The sequence below is a fragment of the Mytilus trossulus genome, chromosome 2 (assembly GCF_036588685.1).
Source record: "Mytilus trossulus isolate FHL-02 chromosome 2, PNRI_Mtr1.1.1.hap1, whole genome shotgun sequence".
Lineage (NCBI taxonomy): Eukaryota > Metazoa > Mollusca > Bivalvia > Mytilida > Mytilidae > Mytilus > Mytilus trossulus.
In genome coordinates, this window is record NC_086374.1 from 75791131 (window position 1) to 75812151 (window position 21021).

The 21021-nt window shown below is 34.4% G+C and overlaps 1 protein-coding gene across 2 annotated transcripts in view; it reads right to left on the reverse strand.

Annotated features, from left to right (window-relative positions):
* Window positions 1–21021, reverse strand: part of LOC134708029 (E3 ubiquitin-protein ligase E3D-like) — an 81332-nt gene that overhangs the window by 51968 nt on the left and 8343 nt on the right. For both annotated transcript variants that reach the window (XM_063568273.1, XM_063568272.1), the window contains exons 2-3: window positions 13236–13553; window positions 5388–5653 (exon numbers count right to left, since the gene is read on the reverse strand). In XM_063568273.1, coding sequence (XP_063424343.1) covers window positions 5388–5653; window positions 13236–13387 — 418 coding nt within the window. In that variant the 5' untranslated portion in view covers window positions 13388–13553. The remainder of the gene's footprint in view (window positions 1–5387; window positions 5654–13235; window positions 13554–21021) is intronic.

Here is a 21021-nt window from a genome sequence, read left to right on the forward strand (position 1 = left end):
ATTTTTTAAACAAGATACTCCAAAGATGATTGTAGCCAATTTGGATTAATTTGGCCCAGCAGTTTCAGAAGAGAAGATTTTTGTAAAAGATATATGATTTACGAAAAATGGTTAAAAATTGACTTTAAAGGGCAATAACTCCTACAGGGATCAACTGACAATTTTAGTCATATTGACTTATTTGTAAATCTTACTTTGCTGAACATTATTACTGTTTACAGTTTATCTCTATCTATAATAATATTCAAGATAATAACAAAAAACGGCAAAATTTCCTTAAAATGACTTATTCAGGGGCTGCAACCTAACAGCAGGTTGTCTGATCCATCTGAAAATTTCATGGCAGATAGATCTTGACCTGATAATTTTTTTTACTCCCTGTCTGATTTGCTCTTAATGCTTTGGTTTTTGAGTTATAAGCCAAAAACTGCATTTTACCCCTATGTTCTATTTTTAGCCATGGCGGCCATCTTGGTTGGTTGGCCGGGTCATGCCACACATTTTTTAAACTAGATACCCCAATGATTATTATAACCAAAAACAGCAAAATTTCCCTTAAATGACCAATTTTAGGGGCAGCAACCCAACAACAGGTTGTCCGATTCATCTGAAAATTTCAGGGCATATAGATCTTGACCTGATAAACAATTTTACTTCATGTCAGATTTGTTCTTCATGGTTTGGTTTTTGAGTTATAAGCCAAAAACTGCATTTTACCCCTATGTTCTATTTTTAGCCATGGCGGCCATCTTGGTTGGTTTGATGGGTCATTTTTGTAAAAGTTAAAGACGGACGACGACGACGCAACGTACAACGGACGCCAAGTGAGCTAAAAAAGATAAAATTTGGCTACAAAGTAACAACACTTGGCCAGCACCTCATTAAAAAAAGAACATTTATGCTATGTTTGGTTTTATTCAATTCAGTGGTTCTCTAAAAGAAGACATTTGTATGTATTTCCTATTGGGTCCTATGTAAAACTCAGTCCCCTGCTGGTGGCCAACTTGAATGAGTGATTGGCTACAAAGTAACAACATTTGGTCAGCACCTCATAAGGAACATTCATGCCATGTTTGGTTTCATTCCATTCAGTGGTTCTCTAAAAGAAGTCATTTGTATGCATTTCCCATAGGGTCCTATGTTAAACTAAGTCCCCCGCTGGCAGTTATCTTGAATAATTGATCGGCTACAAAGTAACAACACTTTGTCAGCTCCTCATAAGGAACATTCTTGCCATGTTTGGTTTCATTCCATTCAGTGGTTTTCTAAAAGAAGTCATTTGTATGCATTTCCCATAGGGTCCTATGTTAAACTAAGTCTCCCGCTGGCGGCCATCTTGGATGATGTATCAGCTACAAAGTAACAACACTTGATCAGCACCTCATAAGGAACATTCATGCCATGTTTGGTCATTCCATTCAGTGGTTCTCTAAAAGAAGTCATTTGTATGCATTTCCCATAGGGTCCTATGTTAAACTAAGTCCCCCCGCTGGCGGCCATCTTTAATGATGGATCGGCTACAAAGTAACAACACTTTGTCAGCTCCTCATAAGGAACATTCATGCCATGTTTGGTTTCATTCCATTCAGTGGTTCTCTAAAAGAAGTCATTTGTATGCATTTCCCATAGGGTCCTATGTTAAACTAAGTCCCCCCGCTGGCGGCCATCTTGGATGATGTATCAGCTACAAAGTAACAACACTTGATCAGCACCTCATAAGGAACATTCATGCCATGTTTGGTTTGATTCCATTCATTGGTTCTATAAAAGAAGTCATTTGTAAACATTTCCCATAGGGTCCTATGTTAAACTATAAAGTTCCCTGCTGGTGGCCATTTTGAATGATGGATTGGCTACAAAGTAAAAACACTTGGTCAGCACCTCATAAGAAACATTCATGCCATGTTTGGTTTCATTCCATTCAGTGGTTCTCTAGAAGAAGTTCAAAATGTAAATTGTTAACGACGCCGGATGCCGGACGCCAAGTGATGAGAAAGGCTCACTTGGCCCTTCGGACCAGTAGAGCTAAAAATGAATGAAAAAACAAACATGTAACACATAACAAACGACAGCCACTGAATTAGAGGCTCCTGACTTATTTCTGATAAACGGTTGTGTTAAGATTTAGCTAGCATCAAAGAAAGTGTTAGTCTTGGTGACATTACAGTCACATGGATTAAAACCAGCAGCCAGATATCGGATAGTTTAACTAAAGCAGGAGTGATCTTCTTCATCCTTTGATCAAAGTTCTCTGTACTGGGAAAGGACCATGAAATTGAAACCGAACAATCAAATTGACAATGTTAAAAATTTAGACATTTGTTTTGATTTTCTTAAATATTTTAAATTCTCGCATGGAATAGAAACATTTCAAGTTTTGCCAACAGACAATTAATTTTCAGTTAAAAGTAAGACGCAGGAATGTTTTATATCTGTATATTATGTAATGTTTACTCTTAATTCCACAGGAGCTGGAGTTCTAATATATTATCAACCAACCAAGTTTTACACAGAATAGGTTTCTGACACAGAATGAATGTGGTCTAAGAACTTAAAAATAAATAAATTGGACATTTATCTATTATGGTCCAATATCCAAAATCTAAAAACATGGTTAGATTCAGCATATCAAAGAACCACAAGTATTCAATTTTTGATGAAATCAAATCCAATTTAAAAGTTCAATTTTGGACCCTTTAGAACTCAATGTGGACCAATTTGATAAAGGGGCCCAAATATCAAAAATTTAAGACATGGTTAGATTCAGCATATCAAAGAACCCCATATATTCAATTTTTTTAAAAATCAAACAAAGTTTATTTTTGGACCCTTTGGACCTTAATCTAGACCAATTTTAAAACAGGACAAACAAGAATGTGTCCAAAGTACATGGATGCCCAACGGCACTATCATATTCCATGTTCAGTGGACCGTGAAATTGGGGTGAAAATTCTAATTTGGCTTGAAAATTAGAAAGATCTTATCATAAGGAACATGTGTACTAAGTTTTAAGTTGATTGGACTTCAGCTTCATCAAAAACTACCTTGACTAAAAACTTTAACCTGAAGTGGGACAGACAGACGGACGGACGAAAGAACGAACAGAGAGACAATCAGACAAGAAAACATAATGCCCCTCAACTATCGTAGGTGGGGCATAACAATTAAGAATCGAAATACATGGCATATCAAAGAACCCCAATAATTCAATTTTTAATGAAATCAAACAAAGTTTTATTTTGGACCCTTTTGGCCCCTCATTCCTTAACTGTTGGGACCAAAACTCCTAAAATCAATCCCAACCTTCCTTGTGTTCATAAACCTTGTGTTTAAATTTCATAGATTGCAGTTACTTATACTAAAGTCATTGTGCAAAAACCAAGAAAAATGCTTATTTGTGCCCTTTTTGGCCCCTAATTCCTAAACTGTTGGGACAAAAACTCCCAAAATCAATCCCAACCTTTCTTTTGTGTTCATAATTAAACCTTGTATTTAAATTTCATAGATTTTGTATTTACTTAAACCTAATTTATTATCTGGAAATCAGAAATCATCCGTCTTCAGACAACGACTATGATGTGTTACCAATATACAATTTTATATTTTTATAGGTGTATAAAAACCTTTTCAACTTGAACAGCTGCTAGTTATCTGTTAAACCATACAGGTATAATACCTTTTATCACATATTTGTTATGAATACCTTAGGTTTTGCATATGGAATATCCTCAAAATTGCCCAGGGCAAAAAAGAGTATATTGATATTGTGCCCCGATTCCAAATGACGTCACGTCATTGCATCCTTTACGACAATTGCTAACACTTTTGTAATGAAATGATTAAGATTTTACCTGTTATGTTTCATTTTTCTCTTTTCGACAGAACTTAAATAATTATGTGATAAATAGATAATAACATGTCTTTTCCATATTGGCCCTGGTAACATCCTGAGACTCCCATATCGGCCTCAAGGATTTAATAATCTATAACTATGCATATTTTAATATTCTGCAGTGGTCAAATACATATTTATATTTCATAGGAAAATAAAAGTCTTTTAGCTCCTTTGAGCTTGTGTTGTAAAAATGTTGTATATATTGTAACTGAAGCCAAATTAAAATAAAGTTTTCTTAATGCCATATATTTCCAAGCTATCAGCTAGACACACTATCTGTACATGACAATTTGTTTACAATTGACACAATATTTTTTTTGAGTTTATATAAATGATAGCACACAATTTTAATGGACATCTCAGCAGAAAGTGAACATTTATGATCCATTAACATTAATTTTTACCCATTTTTATATATCAAATATAATCTAAGTGAAATGTAACACTCCATTGATATATTTAATGTTCCTTAAAAGAGACCTATACCATACTCCAGTGAAAAACAAGAGGCTGTCAGAGCAAAAGCAAACTGAATTTATTTATATTTATTAGCGTCCTGGCATTTTTCAATATCGCAAGAACCATAACTGATGTAGGTGAAAGCAAAAATCTTCAATTTCAAACTTGACCTCCATTTTGTCATCAGTAACAACATATTAAAATTTGAAAAGCTTTGGTTGAGTGGTTCATGAGTAAATGCACTAAAACATGAATGGTAACACAATTTTTCAATCTTTCAAGAACCATAACTCCTGAACAGAAAAAGTGAAAATCGCCATTATTGAACTTGACCTCAATTTTATAATCAGTAACAACATATTTGAATTTTAAAAGCTTTGGTTGAAAAGTTCTCAAGTTAATACACTGACACACAACTGGAAACACAATTTTTCAATCTTTCAAGAACCATAACTCCTGAACGGTAAAAGTCTAAAATTGTTATTATTGAACTTGACCTCCATTTTGTCATCAGTAAACATGTTAAAATTTAAAAAGCTTTGGTTGAACAGTTCATGAGTAAATGCATGGACAGGACTGGAAACACCATTTTTCAATCTTTTAAGAACCATTACTCCAGAACCGTAAAAGTCAAAATCGGCATTATTGAACTTGACCTCCATTTTGTTGTCAGTAACAACATATTAATATTTTAAAAGCTTTGGTTGAACGGTTCATGAGTAAATGCACGGACAACATTTGGCTGCCACAATCCCGCCATACATCCCCTAATCAATAACCGACATTTTTGTCACAAAAATCAAGGTAACAATGCACACATGTAATTATTCATCAAACATCAATGAAAATTAAAGTTTGGCAATGTGAATATTATGCCCTCTGAAAAGAAGTAGCTTGAGCAAACATGAACCCAAAGTTCAGCAGGAAAATATCCAAGAGTATATTTTTGATTATAGTCTGGCAATTCTTTTCTAGGTTATAATTGGTAAAAAAAATACATTGAATAAAAATCATTTTTAAAGTTTTAACCTACCATTCAATTTATTTCTTTTAACAAATTTAGTCCCAATCTCTATGTGACAGCTTGGACATGTAACTGTGCCATTGTGACTGTCTCTGACAAGGAGATGTGTTGATCTGACAAGTAAATATGAAGTACCAACAAAACACTCTCCTGACTTTGGTATAAGAGATAACGATTTATAATCTGTATCATCATTTCCATGCTTATGACAAAACCACATGTCAACACTGGAAGACCAATTTTCTGAAGGTAATGGCAGGACTCTTTTGTAAAAGCTGAAAAATAGTTTCACCATAGTTTTATTGTTGTTGTAGGTCATACAGATGTTGAAAGTAAAGTCCATATGAACTGTATGATCTGATATGTAGTGTTTTTTTTTTTTAATTTTTTTAATCTCATTGTTTGTATTGTATTCTGAAAATTCTTGACATGATTGATGTTGTATGTTTAATTTATGTGCATTTTGGGTCCCATAATTGGAAATAAAAATCTTTTTCTTCCTTTATAAGAGTTACTGATGTGATTTTATCCAGAAAATGTCTTTAAAACTCAGCAAATCTTTATGTTAAGGTAAAATTTGATATTTCATTGGCGCATTTCGAAATCATATTGCTGTAAGGCAGTAGTAATTATAGGTTTCATAACGAGTTAGAATGTGATATTGCTTGATATCAACTCAAGTGTTTTAATTTCAATATAAAAATATAAATCAATTGCTTTTAAAAAGCAATTGTAAATGGTCTTTCTCCCCTTGAAATTGATTATATGGGGGGGGGTTTGTTTATTTGTTTGGTTTCGGTATGGGGTCTCTATTATTGTGTTACCGGAGAAGTTTCATGTTTAGTTTGGAAAGTTTTTATTTTATTTTTAGGTACAGCGCGCGCGCCAGATTGAGGAGACATCACTTGACTTGGGTTTATAATAACGAAAACTTAGTCTTTTTATTTCTTTTTAGGTGGGGACGTTAAACAGACAACATGTATAGAGATGGAATGCACACAAACGTAATTTCTTTTGTCATTGTAGGAAATTGACATTTTGATGACAGTTCACAAGCAGTGCATGTTTTGGATTTAATTGATCTGGTGTAACTTTAAAACACATTTATTGATTATTTTCTGATATTGTACATTTTTCAGCAACTGTTTGTAACACAGATTAGTATTTCAATCTTGGAGCGGACATTTTATTGTAGGTTTTTACTGAGATTTACGGACCTAGCAAGCGATTTTTACGGCATTGCCATTTCTTTTCTCAGGAAAAGCTTTGAGGGATATCTGCATCAAGTTTTTTATGAACTTTTAGTACATGTATGCCCTGCTGGCTGCAAATTTTGAGGTCGATTGTACTTGTAGTTTTAGAGAACATGTGGATTTTTTTTCAGAAGTGACTCAAGAACAATATTAAATTTCAATTTTTCATGAAACATGATTGCTTGATCATGATCATGCATGATTGATTGATTGGTTAATTGATTGGTTGATTGATTGATTAGTTGGTTGGTTGGTTGGTTGGTTGGTTAAACACGTTGGATAGGGTCAATTGAAACAGCGAAAAAGAAACAAAGAAGATCTTGGACCCTATATTAAACACATGAGACGGAAACATGATTGATTGATTGATCATGATCATTATTGGTTGATTGATTGATTGATTAGTTGGTTGGTTGGTTAAACACGTTGGATAGGGTCAATTGAAACAGCGAAAAAGAAACAAAGAAGATCTTGGACCCTATATTAAACAAATGAGACGGAAACATGATTGATTGATTGATTAGTTGGTTGGTTGGTTGGTTAAACATGTTGGATAGGGTCAATTGAAACAGCGAAAAAGAAACAAAGAAGATCCTGAACCCTATAATAAGCACATGAGATGGAAATATGATTGATTGATTGATCATGATCATTATTGGTTGATTGATCATGATCATGATTGGTTGATTGATCATGATTGGTTGAATGATCATGATTGATTGATTGGTTGGTTGGTTGGCAAACACACATAAAACTCTTCAAGTAGTGCCCCAAATCACATATGTACATGACCTTGACCTTTGACCTTGTGACCTTTGTCAAGGACATTGCTTCACAATGTCATTGCAAAAGACCCTATGGGTCAAGGACATTTGGTTAAAAGTTTTGCCTAATAATGGCTTTATATAAACCATTAATGGGGATTATGTCCCTTACACAATAGTAAAACCAATACAGTCATACTGTAACAAAGTTGCTCCTTGGAGTACCAAGCATTTTTCACTATCTAAATTTTCTGTATCTATAACCATTCTAAAGTTATAGGGAAATCAAAGACAAATAAAAATCTAAAATACGACCCTGACCTTTGACCTTGACCTAAATTTATTTTTTTTGGACCAAGGATCTCAAATCAAAAGACCCTAGGTCCCTATCACTTATGATTTTCCAGTTTAAAATACATTTCAAAATTTCAAATACAAAAGGGGGAATAACTCTCATATGTAGTCTCCGTAAAGCTTAGGTCCAAATGAATATTCTAATCTTTAAGGTGTAACGAGCAATTTGGTAAAACAAATTTGTCGTAATCTTTTACGGTTGCAAAGGAGTAGTGGCCACAAGAAAAAGTGTTTGGGGAGATAACTCTTACAATTTTGTTACGCCGTTGTAAATTTTGAAAGCATATAAACTATACAATATCATATTCCAAATATCTAAGCGACATCTTTTGAAACATCAATACTACGCATGAAAAAAAATTAGGCGGAAGAAAAAAAAAATAAAAAAAAAATATAAATCAATTGCTTTTAAAAAGCAATTGTACACGGTCTTTCCCCCTTTGAAATTGATTATATAATTTGTTTGGAAAGTTTTTATTTTATTTTAGGTACAGCGCGCGCCAGATAGAGGTTTAAACACTTGAGACCTAGCCTCTGTGAACACTTGAAAACGGCATTGAGAGCCTAGTGCCTGTGTTTAAACACTTGAGACCTAGCCTCTGTGAACACTTGAAAACAGCATTGAGAGCCCAGTGCCCGTGTTCAAACACTTGAGACCTAGCCTCTGTGAACACTTGAAAACGGCATTGAGAGCCTAGTGCCCGTGTTTAAACACTTGAGACCTAGCCTCTGTGAACACTTGAAAACGGCATTAAGAGCCCAGTGCCCATGTTTAAACACTTGAGACCTAGCCTCTGTGAACACTTAAAAACGGCATTGAGAGCCCAGTGCCCGTGTTCAAACACTTGAGACCTAGCCTCTGTATACACTTGAAAACGGCATTGAGAGCCCAGTGCCCGTGTTTAAACACTTGAGACCTAGCCTCTAGGAACACGTGAAAACGGGTCCGTGCAACATTTTAGTTGTATTGAAATTATGATATTTGAAGGAACATGCAAGGATATATACACGCCTATCAAAAAAAATCCTTGCATCTTCCTTTATAAATGTTTTTTTTTATATGGTTTCCCAGGATGTGTGTCTTATTTACTTATTAATCTTATTGTGTGTGCATTGTATTCAATTTTGTATTTAAAGTAAATCAAACCTGACCTGCATGGTTTGAAATGTACGTGCACATTTTAATTTTTTTCGAAAAGGGGAAAACCCCTTTTTCATTTTAGGTAGTACAATGTACCAGATGCAGCGATTGTGATGTCACCAAGCTGATATAGTCAAACAGATAGTTTATTATAATCCTTTGCAGAGAGAGACGTCGTCCTGATCACAACTATGTATAAAGAATGTGCAAACAGATTTAATTTTCTTTCACTTACAGGTCATTGATGTCGGATCGTGCATGCTTTTTTCGTACAAGTATCAAAGGGAACACAGATTTTTGATTTTTAATACATGTCTAGAAGTTTGAATCTAGGATTCTACCTCTATTTACGAACTTTGGATTGATTTCTAAGTCATTGATTTTAATTTCTCAGTCCAGATTGGAACGTTAAGCGGACTGCACGTGATTTATACTGCTAACCGAAAATATATTTGCTAGATTTATTTTACAGGTAGACTATTGTCCAATCACTGATCACTGACCACTGGTCGACTCATTCATTGCATGCACACAAAAATAATGCTGGTGTTATATAGTACTTTTAACAAAAATCTTATCGATTAATTTTCAGAAATACATGTACATGATATGGAGCAGATATTTCATTTTGCAGGAATAGATTTGCATTTCAGAAAGAAATTTATTCATAAAAAGATGGATTAGCATTTTTATAAAAGAATAGAAATGGGATTCCTAAAAAAAAAGTGGGGGGGGGGGGGGGGGGATGGGGGGGTGCAGATGGGTAGTTGTGTGTGGGCATTGTATGATATACGAAGATAAATTGCATGTACGCATCATAAGAGCTGTAAAGTTTGGAGCTAAAATTAGTCAATTCGTTGATTTTCCCACTTTAGTAGCATGAAAACACCCAAAATACTACGCATATTTTTTCGACAAAATTTCACGACATAAATAATGTCGTGACTAACATTTTCCTCACATTTTTTTCAAATTTACCCCTAACTTTTTTCAAAGAAAAAGCAGTTTGAAGTGAATGTCAAAATTTAGATCATGACCTTGACCTTTGACCTTGACCTCATTTTTTAAGATGGGACCCAAGGACACCAAATAAAGCGGTTCTAGGTTTATACGCCTAAAGGTTAATGAGTTCATATGCATATCACTTATCTCAAATGCAAAAGGGGAAGTTACTCTCATTTCTATTTTTAGCCATGGCGGCCATCTTGGTTGGTTGGCCAGGTCACGCCACACATTTTTTAAACTAGATACCCCAATGATGATTGTAGCCAAGTTTGGTTTAATTTTGCCCAGTAGTTTCAGAGGAGAAGATTTTTGTAAAAGATAACTAAGATTTACGAAAAATGGTTAAAAACTGACTATAAAGGGCAATAACTCCTAAAGGGGTCAACTGACCATTTTGGTCATGTTGACTTATTTGTGAATCTTACTTTGAACATTATTGCTGTTTACAGTTTATCTCTATCTATAATAATATTCAAGATAATAACCAAAAACAGCAAAATTTCCCTAAAATTACCAATTCAGGGGCAGCAACCCAACAGCAGGATTTTGGATTCATCTGAAAATTCCAAGGCAGATAGATCTTGACCCTTACAACAATTTCACTACCTGTCAGATTTGCTCTAAATGGTTATATTTGGTTTTTGAGTTATAAGCCAAAAACTGCATTTTACCCCTATGTTCTATTTTTAGCCATGGCGGCCATCTTGGTTGGTTGGCCGGGTCATGCCACACAGTTTTCCCTGAATTTTTTTCATGTGGCCGTCCGTCATGTTATTCGTTATTCGTATGAGAACAATTGTGAAACTTTGCTTTCGACAAATTTGAATAAAACTTAACTGTTCACATTTATTTAGGAGCTCAATTAAGCACAGGAAGTAATTCCCTTTGTATTGTGAATCTTTTATGATATCGGAAATTTGTTACTGGCTGAACCAGCTGTTAGTATATTTTTTTAACGTCTCCCGATCGTACGAGAACAATTATGTCATTATGGTCAATATATTAGTAGTTTAACACTCCTATATATTTAGTATATACTGGTAGAGAATTGTTTGCATAAAATTGCTTCCAGGATCAAGCAATACTGATGTAAATCGAAGGAAAACAGGTCATATTTAGCAACAGATTTTATTGAACATGTTGAAGGAAAACCAAACTAGAGGCTCTAAAGAGCCTGTGTCGCTCACCTTGGTCTATGTGAATATTAAACAAAGGAAGCAGATTGAAAATTGACTACAAAGGTCAATATCTCCTACAGGGGTCAATTGACCATTTCGTTCATGTTGACTTATTTGTAGATCTTACTTTGCTGAACATTATTGCTGTTTACAGTTTACCTATATCTATAATAATATTCAATATAATAACCAAAAACAGCAAAATTTCCTTAAAATTACCAATTCAGGGGCCGCAACCCAAAAACAGGTTGTCCAATTCATCTGAAAATTTCAGGGCAGATAGATCTTGACCTGATTAACAATTTTACTTCATGTCAGATTTTCTCTAAATTATTTGGTTTTTGAGTTATAAGCCAAAAACTGCATTTTACCCCTATGTTCTATTTTTAGCCGTGGCGGCCATCTTGGTTTGATGGCCAGGTCACGCCACACATTTTTTAAACAAGAAACCCCAAAGATGATTGTGGCCAAGTTTGGATCAATTTGGCACAGCAGTTTCAGAGAAGAAGATTTTAGTAAAAGATATATAAAATTTACGAAAAAATGGTTAAAAATTGACTTTAAAGGGCAATAACTCCTAAAGAGGTCAACTGACCATTTTGGTCATGTTGACTTATTTGTAAATCTGACCTTGCTGAACATTATTGCTGTTTACAGTTTACCTATATCTATAATAATATTCAATATAATAACCAAAAACAGCAAAATTTCCTTCAAATTACCAATTCAGGGGCCGCAACCCCAAAACAGGTTGTCCAATTCATCTGAAAATTTCAGGGCAGATAGATCTTCACCTGATTAACAATTTTACCCAATGTCAGATTTGCTCTAAATGCTTTGGTTTTTGAGTTATAAGCCAAAAACTGCATTTTACCCCTATGTTCTATTTATAGCCATGGCGGTCATCTTGGTTAATTGGCGGGGTCACCGGACACAATTTTTAAACTAGATACCCCAATGATGATTGTGACCAAGTTTCAAATAATTTGGCCCAGCAGTTTCAGAGGAGAAGATTTTACTAAAAGATTACTAAGATTTACAAAAAATTGTTAAAAATTGACTATAAAGGGCAATAACTCCTAAAGTGGTCAACTGATCATTTTGGTCATGTTGACTTATTTGTAGATCTTACTTTGCTGAACATTATTGCTTTTAACAGTTTATCTCTATCTGAAATAATATTCAAGATAATAACCAAAAACAACAAAATTTCCTTAAAATTACCAATTCAGGGGCAGCAACCTAACAACGGAATGTCAGATTCATCTGAAAATTTCAGGGCAGATAGATCTTCACCTGATTAACAATATTACCCCGTGTCAGATTTGCCCTAAATGCTTTGGTTTTTGAGTTATAAGCCAAAAACTGCATTTTACCCCTATGTTCTATTTATAGCCATGGCGGCCATCTTGGTTAGTTGGCGGGGTCACCGGACACAATTTTTAAACTAGATACCCCAATGATGATTGTGGCCAAGTTTGGTTAAATTTGGCCCAGTAGTTTCAGAGGAGAAGATTTTTGTAAAAGTTAACGCCAGACGCAGGACGACGACGGACGACGACGACGACGACGGACGACGCCGGACGCCGGACGCAAAGTGATGAGAAAAGCTCACTTGGCCCTTCGGGCCAGGTGAGCTAAAAATAAGTCCGCGGTTACGATGTATTTAATTTTAATAATTATAGGACAAAGTACGGCCTTCAGGACGGAGTCTTCGCTCACCCCGAACAGCAATCTCAGCTTGTTTTTGCATAAAAACTGCTTCAAATTTCAAGCAATACTGATGCTTCCTAAAGTAAGGAAATCCAAGGAAAAAGGGTAATTTTTAGACATTTTGCTGAGAGAGAAAAAATAGGCGGGCTGTGCCCCCATCCCCCTATCTTGGGGTCTCAATTGGTGGCCCCAAACCCTTGCCTCCCCTGAATTGGAACCCTAGTTACGGTCCTGGCAAGTTGCCTTTAAAGTTAATGCTGAAACATAACTTAAATATTCAACTAAAGAGTGAAGAACTAAATTTGTATCAATAAAAAATTTCATAATTGCAATGAATGCCAAAAATTCTAAGTTCTTTGTAAGTCAAAATAAGAATAATGATTCCTTTAGAAGTCTTATGAAGTGCTGTTATTTTCAAATGCACAAATAAGAATGAAAATGCCTCTTACCAGTGATTCCTGAAAATTTTCTGGTCACATTTTGCACAGAAGCATTTATCTTGATAAAGTTGTACTTTCTCTACTATTTCTTCCTGGTATGATTGTTTAGATTCAAACTTGAGTGGTTTAACTGTCTTCCAACTGGAAGAATCAATCTGCATTGTAAAATTTACTTCGCTAAAGGGAGATAACTTTAATCCTCTGCAAGATAATGGGACTAATTCAACATCAGATAATATAAACTTTGTCTCAGTGTCATCATCAAAAACTGTTACTGTAGCCTTTTCCACATCTACTTCTACTGATTCTTTATTTGTCCTTTTAAGTCTGAAAATAGGACATTGGATATCAAAATGCTGGTAAATATTGAACAACCAAAAAGATGCAGATTTTTGTAAGGATTTTACACCCTGAAGAACCCTGAGAGACCAATTATTTCCATTCTGTTTGTATTGACTTCTTGCATACCTGACTGGAAATATTAATGTTCATAATGCTGATGCATCAATAATATACAAGTAATGTCAACTATGAGACTGGTCAGTGCGCAACCTGCATTTTCTATGACGTGTTCACTGCGGTCAATGGTATTTAGTTTGGATGTTGTTTTTGTTACATTTAACATTCAATGTTTAATAAATATCTTCAGCTTAAAATTTAGTTAAGACCCTCTAGATATTATTGTAAACTTTTGGTAATATGTCATAAGTTGGCTGTGATATTGTGCACACTATGGTCAGAGTGGTCATAAAAATCACATGACTGTTAAGTACATGAAATGATCTAGCTGTAATTTTAAATGTTTATCCTATATTACATTTTTCATCTGTTTGTCCAACCCAAAACCAAAACTGAAGCATTAATTGCACTCATGCAACATGAATGTTTAATAGTTGTTGTTTTACAGTAATTGGAACTGAGCAGAGAGGTTATGCAAGCATCAGTAACTAAACCACAAGCAAGCGGTAATCTAATTTCAGATTGGATTGCAGGATGATCTAGCTTTGAGTGTTGTTTAATTTCAGATTGGATTGCAGGATGATCTAGCTTTGAGTGTAGTTTTATTTCAGATTGGATTGCAGGATGATCTAGCTTTGAGTGTAGTTTTATTTCAGAAACAAGAATGTGTCCACAGTACACGGATGCCCACTCGCACTATCATTTTCTATGTTTACTGGACCGTGAAATTGGAATAAATTCTCTAATTTGGCATTAAAATTAGAATGTTCTTATCAAAGGGAACATGTATACTAAGTTTCAAGTTGATTGGACTTCAACTTCATCAAAAACTACCTTGACCAAAAACTTAAACCTGAAGTGTAACAGACGGACGAACGAACGAACGAATGGATGAACGGACGCACAGACCAGAAAACATAATTCCACATAAGTTAAAACCCTTTGAAACTAAGCATATTACTTATTCAATTCATTTTCCAAAATATATGGTTTAGGGTGGGGATCTCAACCATTTAAAGATACAAGAACATTTTCATATCATATGACAAGGATGGGATGACCCTTGTGATTTCTTTTTCACATCATTCAAATCATTTTGAAAAGACACACAGGAATATGAATAGTTTAATGGAGACAATAGACTGCATTACAAGATATAAAGGTGAAGGGTCATTTAAGGCCCGGTTTTCAATTTGGCATATATTGTTTGGAAATGCATAGGGTCAAGAAATATGTAATTGAAATTAAAGACAAAGAATTTTATCTGACAAAATTCATGCCATTTTCCATCTTTATTTCTATTGTGGAAACATCGTGGGCAGCCAAGAAACAACAAAATGATAAACATTTAATAAAAGAGAAGCTTTGTTATAAAAGAGGGACAAAAGATACCAGAGTGACATTCTATATTATAACTATTGACATAATCAAAATTATGAAGTTGTTTCTATTAATTTATAGGGTGCACACATACTTTTACAACCTAAACCTAGAGGCTGTAAAGAGCCTGTGTCGCTCACCTTGGTCTATGTGAATATTAAACAAAGGAAGCAGATGGATTCATGACAAAATTGTGTTTTGGTGATGGTGATATGTTTGGACATGTATCTAACTTTACTGAGTATTCTTGCTGCTTACAATTATCACTATCTATAATGAACTTGGCCCAGTAGTTTCTGTGGAAAATATTATCGGTAGTAAAAATTTACAACTTTTATGAAAATTGTTTTTAATTGACTATAAAGGACAATAACTCCTTAGGGGGTCAATTGACCAATTTGGTCATGTTGACTTATTTGTTAATCTTACTTTGCTGAACATTATTTATTGCGGTTTACAGTTTATCTCTATCTATAATAATATTCAAGATAATAACCAAAAACAGCAAAATTTCCTTAAAATTACCAATTCAGGGACAGCAACCCAACAACGGGTTCTCTGATTCATCTGAAAATTTCAGGGCAGATAGATCTTGACCTGATAACCAATTTTACCCCATGTCAGATTTGCTCTAAATGCTATGGTTTTTGAGTTACTGTGGATTCATTTATTTTTGTGGGTACCAATTTTTGTGGTTTGAAGAAAACATACATATTCGTGGATATTTAATTTCGTGGTTTTGGCAAAGTCTACACTCATTCCTTTAGAAAATTTGTAATTCGTTGAACATTTGAATTCGTGGTTCTCCGGTACCCACGAAATCCATGAACATTAGTATCCAACGAATATTAATGATTCCACAGTATAAGCCAAAAACTGTGTTTTACCCCTATGTTCTATTTTTAGCCATGGCGGCCATCTTGGTTGGTTTGGCCGGTCACGCCACACATTTTTTTAACTAGATACCCCATAGATGATTGTGGCTATGTTTGAATTAATTTGGCCAAGCAGTTTCAGAGGAGAAGATTTTTGTAAAAGATATTTAAAATTTACGAAAAATGGTTAAACATTGACTTTAAAGGGCAATAATTCCTAAAGGGGTCAACTGACCATTTTGGTCCTGTTGACTTATTTGTAAATCTTACTTTGTTGAACATTATTGCTGTTTACAGTTTATCTCTATCTATAATAATATTCAAGATAATAACCAAAAACAGCAAAATTTCCTTAAAATTACCAATTCAAGGGCAGCAACCCAACAACGGGTTGTCCAATTCATCTGAAAATTTCTGGGCAGATAGATCTTGACCTGATAAACAATTTTACCCCTATGTCAGATTTGCTCTAAATGCTTTGGTTTTTGAGTTATAAGCCAAAAACTGCATTTTACCCCAATGTTCTATTTTTAGCCATGGCGGCCATCTTGGTTGGTTTGGCTGGTCAAGCCACACATTTTTTAAAGTAGATACCCCTATGATGATTGTGGCAAAGTTTGGTTCAATTTGGCCCAGTAGTTTCAGAGGAGAAGATTTTTGTAAAAGTTAACGATGACGACGACGGAAGACGGACACCAAGTTATGAGAAAAGCTCATTAGGTGAGCTAAAAAATAAAAAAAATACTAAATATGCAAATTTTGTCATGGTTTGTTTCCATGCTAATCAGGGTATTTGGTTCAATGTGAAATTTGTTTTTATTTTCTGAATACCTTGTACCTTAGTCTAGTTTGGACACATCTAAGAATATGTAGGATAACTTTTTAAGTTTGCAGTACTATTTGGGACACAACAAAGAAAACTAATGAATAAGCAACACCATGAACACGAACCCCACCAAAAACTAGGGCTGATCTCAGGTGATCCGGAAGGGTAAGCAGATCCTGCTCAACATGTGGCACCCGTCATGTTGCTTATGTGATAACAAATCCGGTATATAGTTCGGTAGGTCACATTCATGAAAAGGAAGGGGATTGTAGTTACGACATAAGGAACATATCCAATATCATTTGAAAAACCAACCTGTGATGGCGTCCGTAAATTTTACGAAGGGATGATTTCGACTTCATCATTTGGAACTCTTGGTTTAATTGCTTCCTTGTGAGCAGCAACCCTCTATCAAGAAAATCATGATAGGAAATGCAAGCACGGGAATAAATGTACAGGGCTTTAGAGTAAGTCTTTTTTATATAAAGGGCTTCTTTTCTTGAATTCTTTGGACTTGTTTACTCTAATAGATATTTTTATTGTCTGTCCTTTGCAGTTGTCTTTACTAATCATTAAGTGTAATTTCATGGACAATGAAAATCTCATTTGTCTGTTAGCTTCAGGACACTGCTCATTTACAACTCCCCAAGGGGCAATTTTTGAAGGCCTTGTGCGAGCCTTGTGCAAAGGTAATCCTGTCCGTTTGCCCAAGGTCTGTTCCGAATAATTTTGTCATTGAACAATTATCCTAAACAAGCCATAAACTTTTAAATGTTTCCATGTTTCCATAAATTTAAAGAATATATACCCTAGAAATATCTGAATAAGTTTATTCAACTTCAATGCCCTGAATATTAATATTTTTCAGTAGGGTGAGCGAACACACAGCGAACATGTTATTTGGGCGAATGTGTAAAGCAAAATATTGTCCTATGAAATATTGTACACCAAGACAATACTTCATGACAATGTATCATGAAATCTAATCCTTATCTATGAAAAAATGTCCAGAGAAGGACAAATTTTCATTGTGAAAATTAGTCTGTATGTATACAATATTTTACAGATGAATACTATGAAAAGTTGTCCCTTTAATTGGAGGTAATATTTTGTTGTATTGAGACAATATTTCATAGACTGACTGTCATTAAATTTTGTCTCATGAAGGGGAGGTTATCAACATAAATCATGTTGGCTAATGACATCCTTAAAATGTTTTATTTGATTGGTAATAATAGTACAGCGGCTTTGTGAAAAATTGTGCACATCCTGCTACAAGCATGAAATTTGCCATAGACCTTCCTCAACTATTACTCTTTTATTTCAGTTAGGGTTGCATTTGAAAATCAAAGCGTGAAAGCGCTGTAAAGGCAGTTAATTACAGGTTGTGTGTATTTCTAGTCCATTTATATCATTATCTTCCATAGAACAGAGGTGGTTTGTAGTATTTAAAATTTAGAGTTCTTTTGTACCTAGTTCACATATATATCTATAGTCTATGTGCCTCGCCATGAAATGCATTTTTAGCCATGGCCTTGTCAGTTTGCTTTAAATTTATGAGTTTGACTGTCCCTTTGGTGTCTTTCGTCCCTCTTCTTTAGACATATAAGATCTTTTCCTTTTCAATATAAATAGACTATTTTTAATTATTGATTGTATACGCATATTCTATGTCTCCCATAAAAAATAATTCACAAAGATTGACTAGTCTCTATACTGTGTGTATAGCAAGAACATCAAGTAACATAATGGTAAATGTACATAGTAACATGTCAACTTTTTTGATGACCAAACCTGCCAACTGTCAGCATTTGCAGAGTATTTCCCCCATCGAGCTCGAGGCTCCCAAATGGAAATATTGTAAGAGCAATTTTGTCGACTATTTTAATGAAAACAATTAATTCAACAATGGCCATGAGCTTGTTAATGCACGAAGAAGCCGAAAACCACATTAGAATATATTTGAAGGGAATCCATGACAAATCGCCCCACTGGCAAATAGCCCCACTTTTTCACTAACTCAGTTTCAGTATATCAATAATAGTAATTAAATAAATTTTCGGTTTGTTTGCAGGGGTTTCATTATTTTTTAAGGCTGGTGGTACCTTTAAGATTTTAGGGGGAACCAACCCAAAGGGCGAGGGGTCGTGGGGCCGCCTAAGGCTCCTGTTTTGTGTTTGTTCAATATGGTGAATGAAATTCAGAAGTTACATACAATGTAGTATATTATTAAAAAAAATAGTAAAACTTGTAGCTTTTTTTATTGCTTTTAACTTGTGTTATAATCATTAGATAAAAGGGGGGAATTAATTATAGGCTTCTTAACTATAGTAAGTAACTGTTAAATTGTGTTTTATCACTTCTTCAGAGCTTTTTTTTAAATTTTAGAAGTATAAAAATTCGTCAGAAATTATATTTTGTTAACGTAACAGTTATGTATGTTATGGCCCTTTGGCCAGGTGAGCTAAAAAGTTGAATATTAAAATAAAAAATATTTCTATATCCGCCCTTTTGGATAATACCGGAAGTATATTTGTTGACATACTTAAAGTTTTGCGACTAGACAACAATTAGAAAAAATTAATAATCAGGGCGAAAGACCTTGGGCTAGGTAGCCCTATAACATATGACTTCGCATGATTTTTATAGTTTGTTCTTATGTTGTACTGTTATACCACTGTCCCAGGTTAGGGAGAGGGTTGGGATCCCGCTAACATGTTTAACCCGCCACATTATTTATGTATGTGTCTGTGCCAAGTCAGGAGCCTGTAAATTCAGTGGTTGTCGTTTGTTTATGTGTTACATATTTGTTTTTCGTGAATTTTTTTTACTTAAATAAGGCTGTTAGTTTTCTTGTTTGAATTGTTTCACATTGTCTTATTTATAGCTGATATTTGCGGTATGGACTTTGCTCATTGTTGAAGGCCGTACGGTGACCTATAGTTGTTAATGTCTGTGTCAATTTGGTCTTTAGTGGATAGTTGTCTCATTGGCAATCATACCACATCTTCTGTTTTATATTCACTGGTACATACATGACACAGGCTAAACGTGCAAGCTTTACCAAGTATGAACCGCCAACGTGTAAACTATGTGATGAAGACAAAGAAGATATATAGAACATCTGCTTCTTAAGTGTAAAATTCTGGAAAATGTACGTCACCCTTTTCTAAAACAACTAGATGACATTTTGATAAAGGAAACAGCAGTATCATTTTACAACATCACGACAGACTCCAGATTACAAGTAATTCTGGACTGCTAAAAAATTAACCAACATCAGGCAGATATAATTTTAAATTTATAAGAAAGTTGAGCAGAACTGTGAACTTATATCTCGAAAACTGTGTTTTGCCCTACATTCTATCAGAGCTAGAATGCTATATCAACAAAAAGAGAAAAAGAAAGCTAAATAAAAAAGAAATCGACGGGCAACTATGATTTTATCCATCCAAAAAGTATGATGAAATGTAGTAAGCGTGGGTTCCATCACACTATACTGCAATATCACAACTGAAAATGAACGAATGTTCTGAAAGCATAGTAGGCGAGGGTCACTCCACACTATACTGTACGATAAGACGTTTAACAACGTCTGACAAGCTAAAACACAGGAATCTGAAGTTCTATAATTCGCTTTCGGGTCGATCTGGCCCCACGTCGATCCGGTCCAAGTCGATCCGTCCCACGTTGATTCAGCCCCACGTCGATCTGGCCCATATGTAAAGTCGATCCGGCCCCAATAAAAAATATATTTATAAGGAATAAAAAGAAAAATATATATTATTTGTAATTCATAAATGTTTATGATTTTTATTATAATGTAAAAGGTGTACGGTAAACAATAATAAAAAAGGCCTTTGAAAAATATTTTCTTTAGATGAGTAAAATACAATGAGGTTGATTATGTTTTTTTATTACAAGTTTTTCTAGATTATTAAGAATAATTATATTAACACGTATATATAAAAGAATTCAGTCATCAACATTAATCAGCAGTAATTAGCATTTTCGTTCAATTGACTGTGATCCTAACAAGTCTTTTCTCAGAAGTTTCATCAATACAAAATATCTTTAATTACAATAAACTGTTTCTTAATTTAAAAGAGAATACAATTTCTCTCATTTAGATTTTTATTTAATGGCAACTAACTTGATATTGTTGATGAATTTAACTACTTAGGAATAGTTCTAACAAGAACAGGCAATTTTAATAAAACAAAACAGTTTAATGTAGAAAAAGCTACCAAGGGTC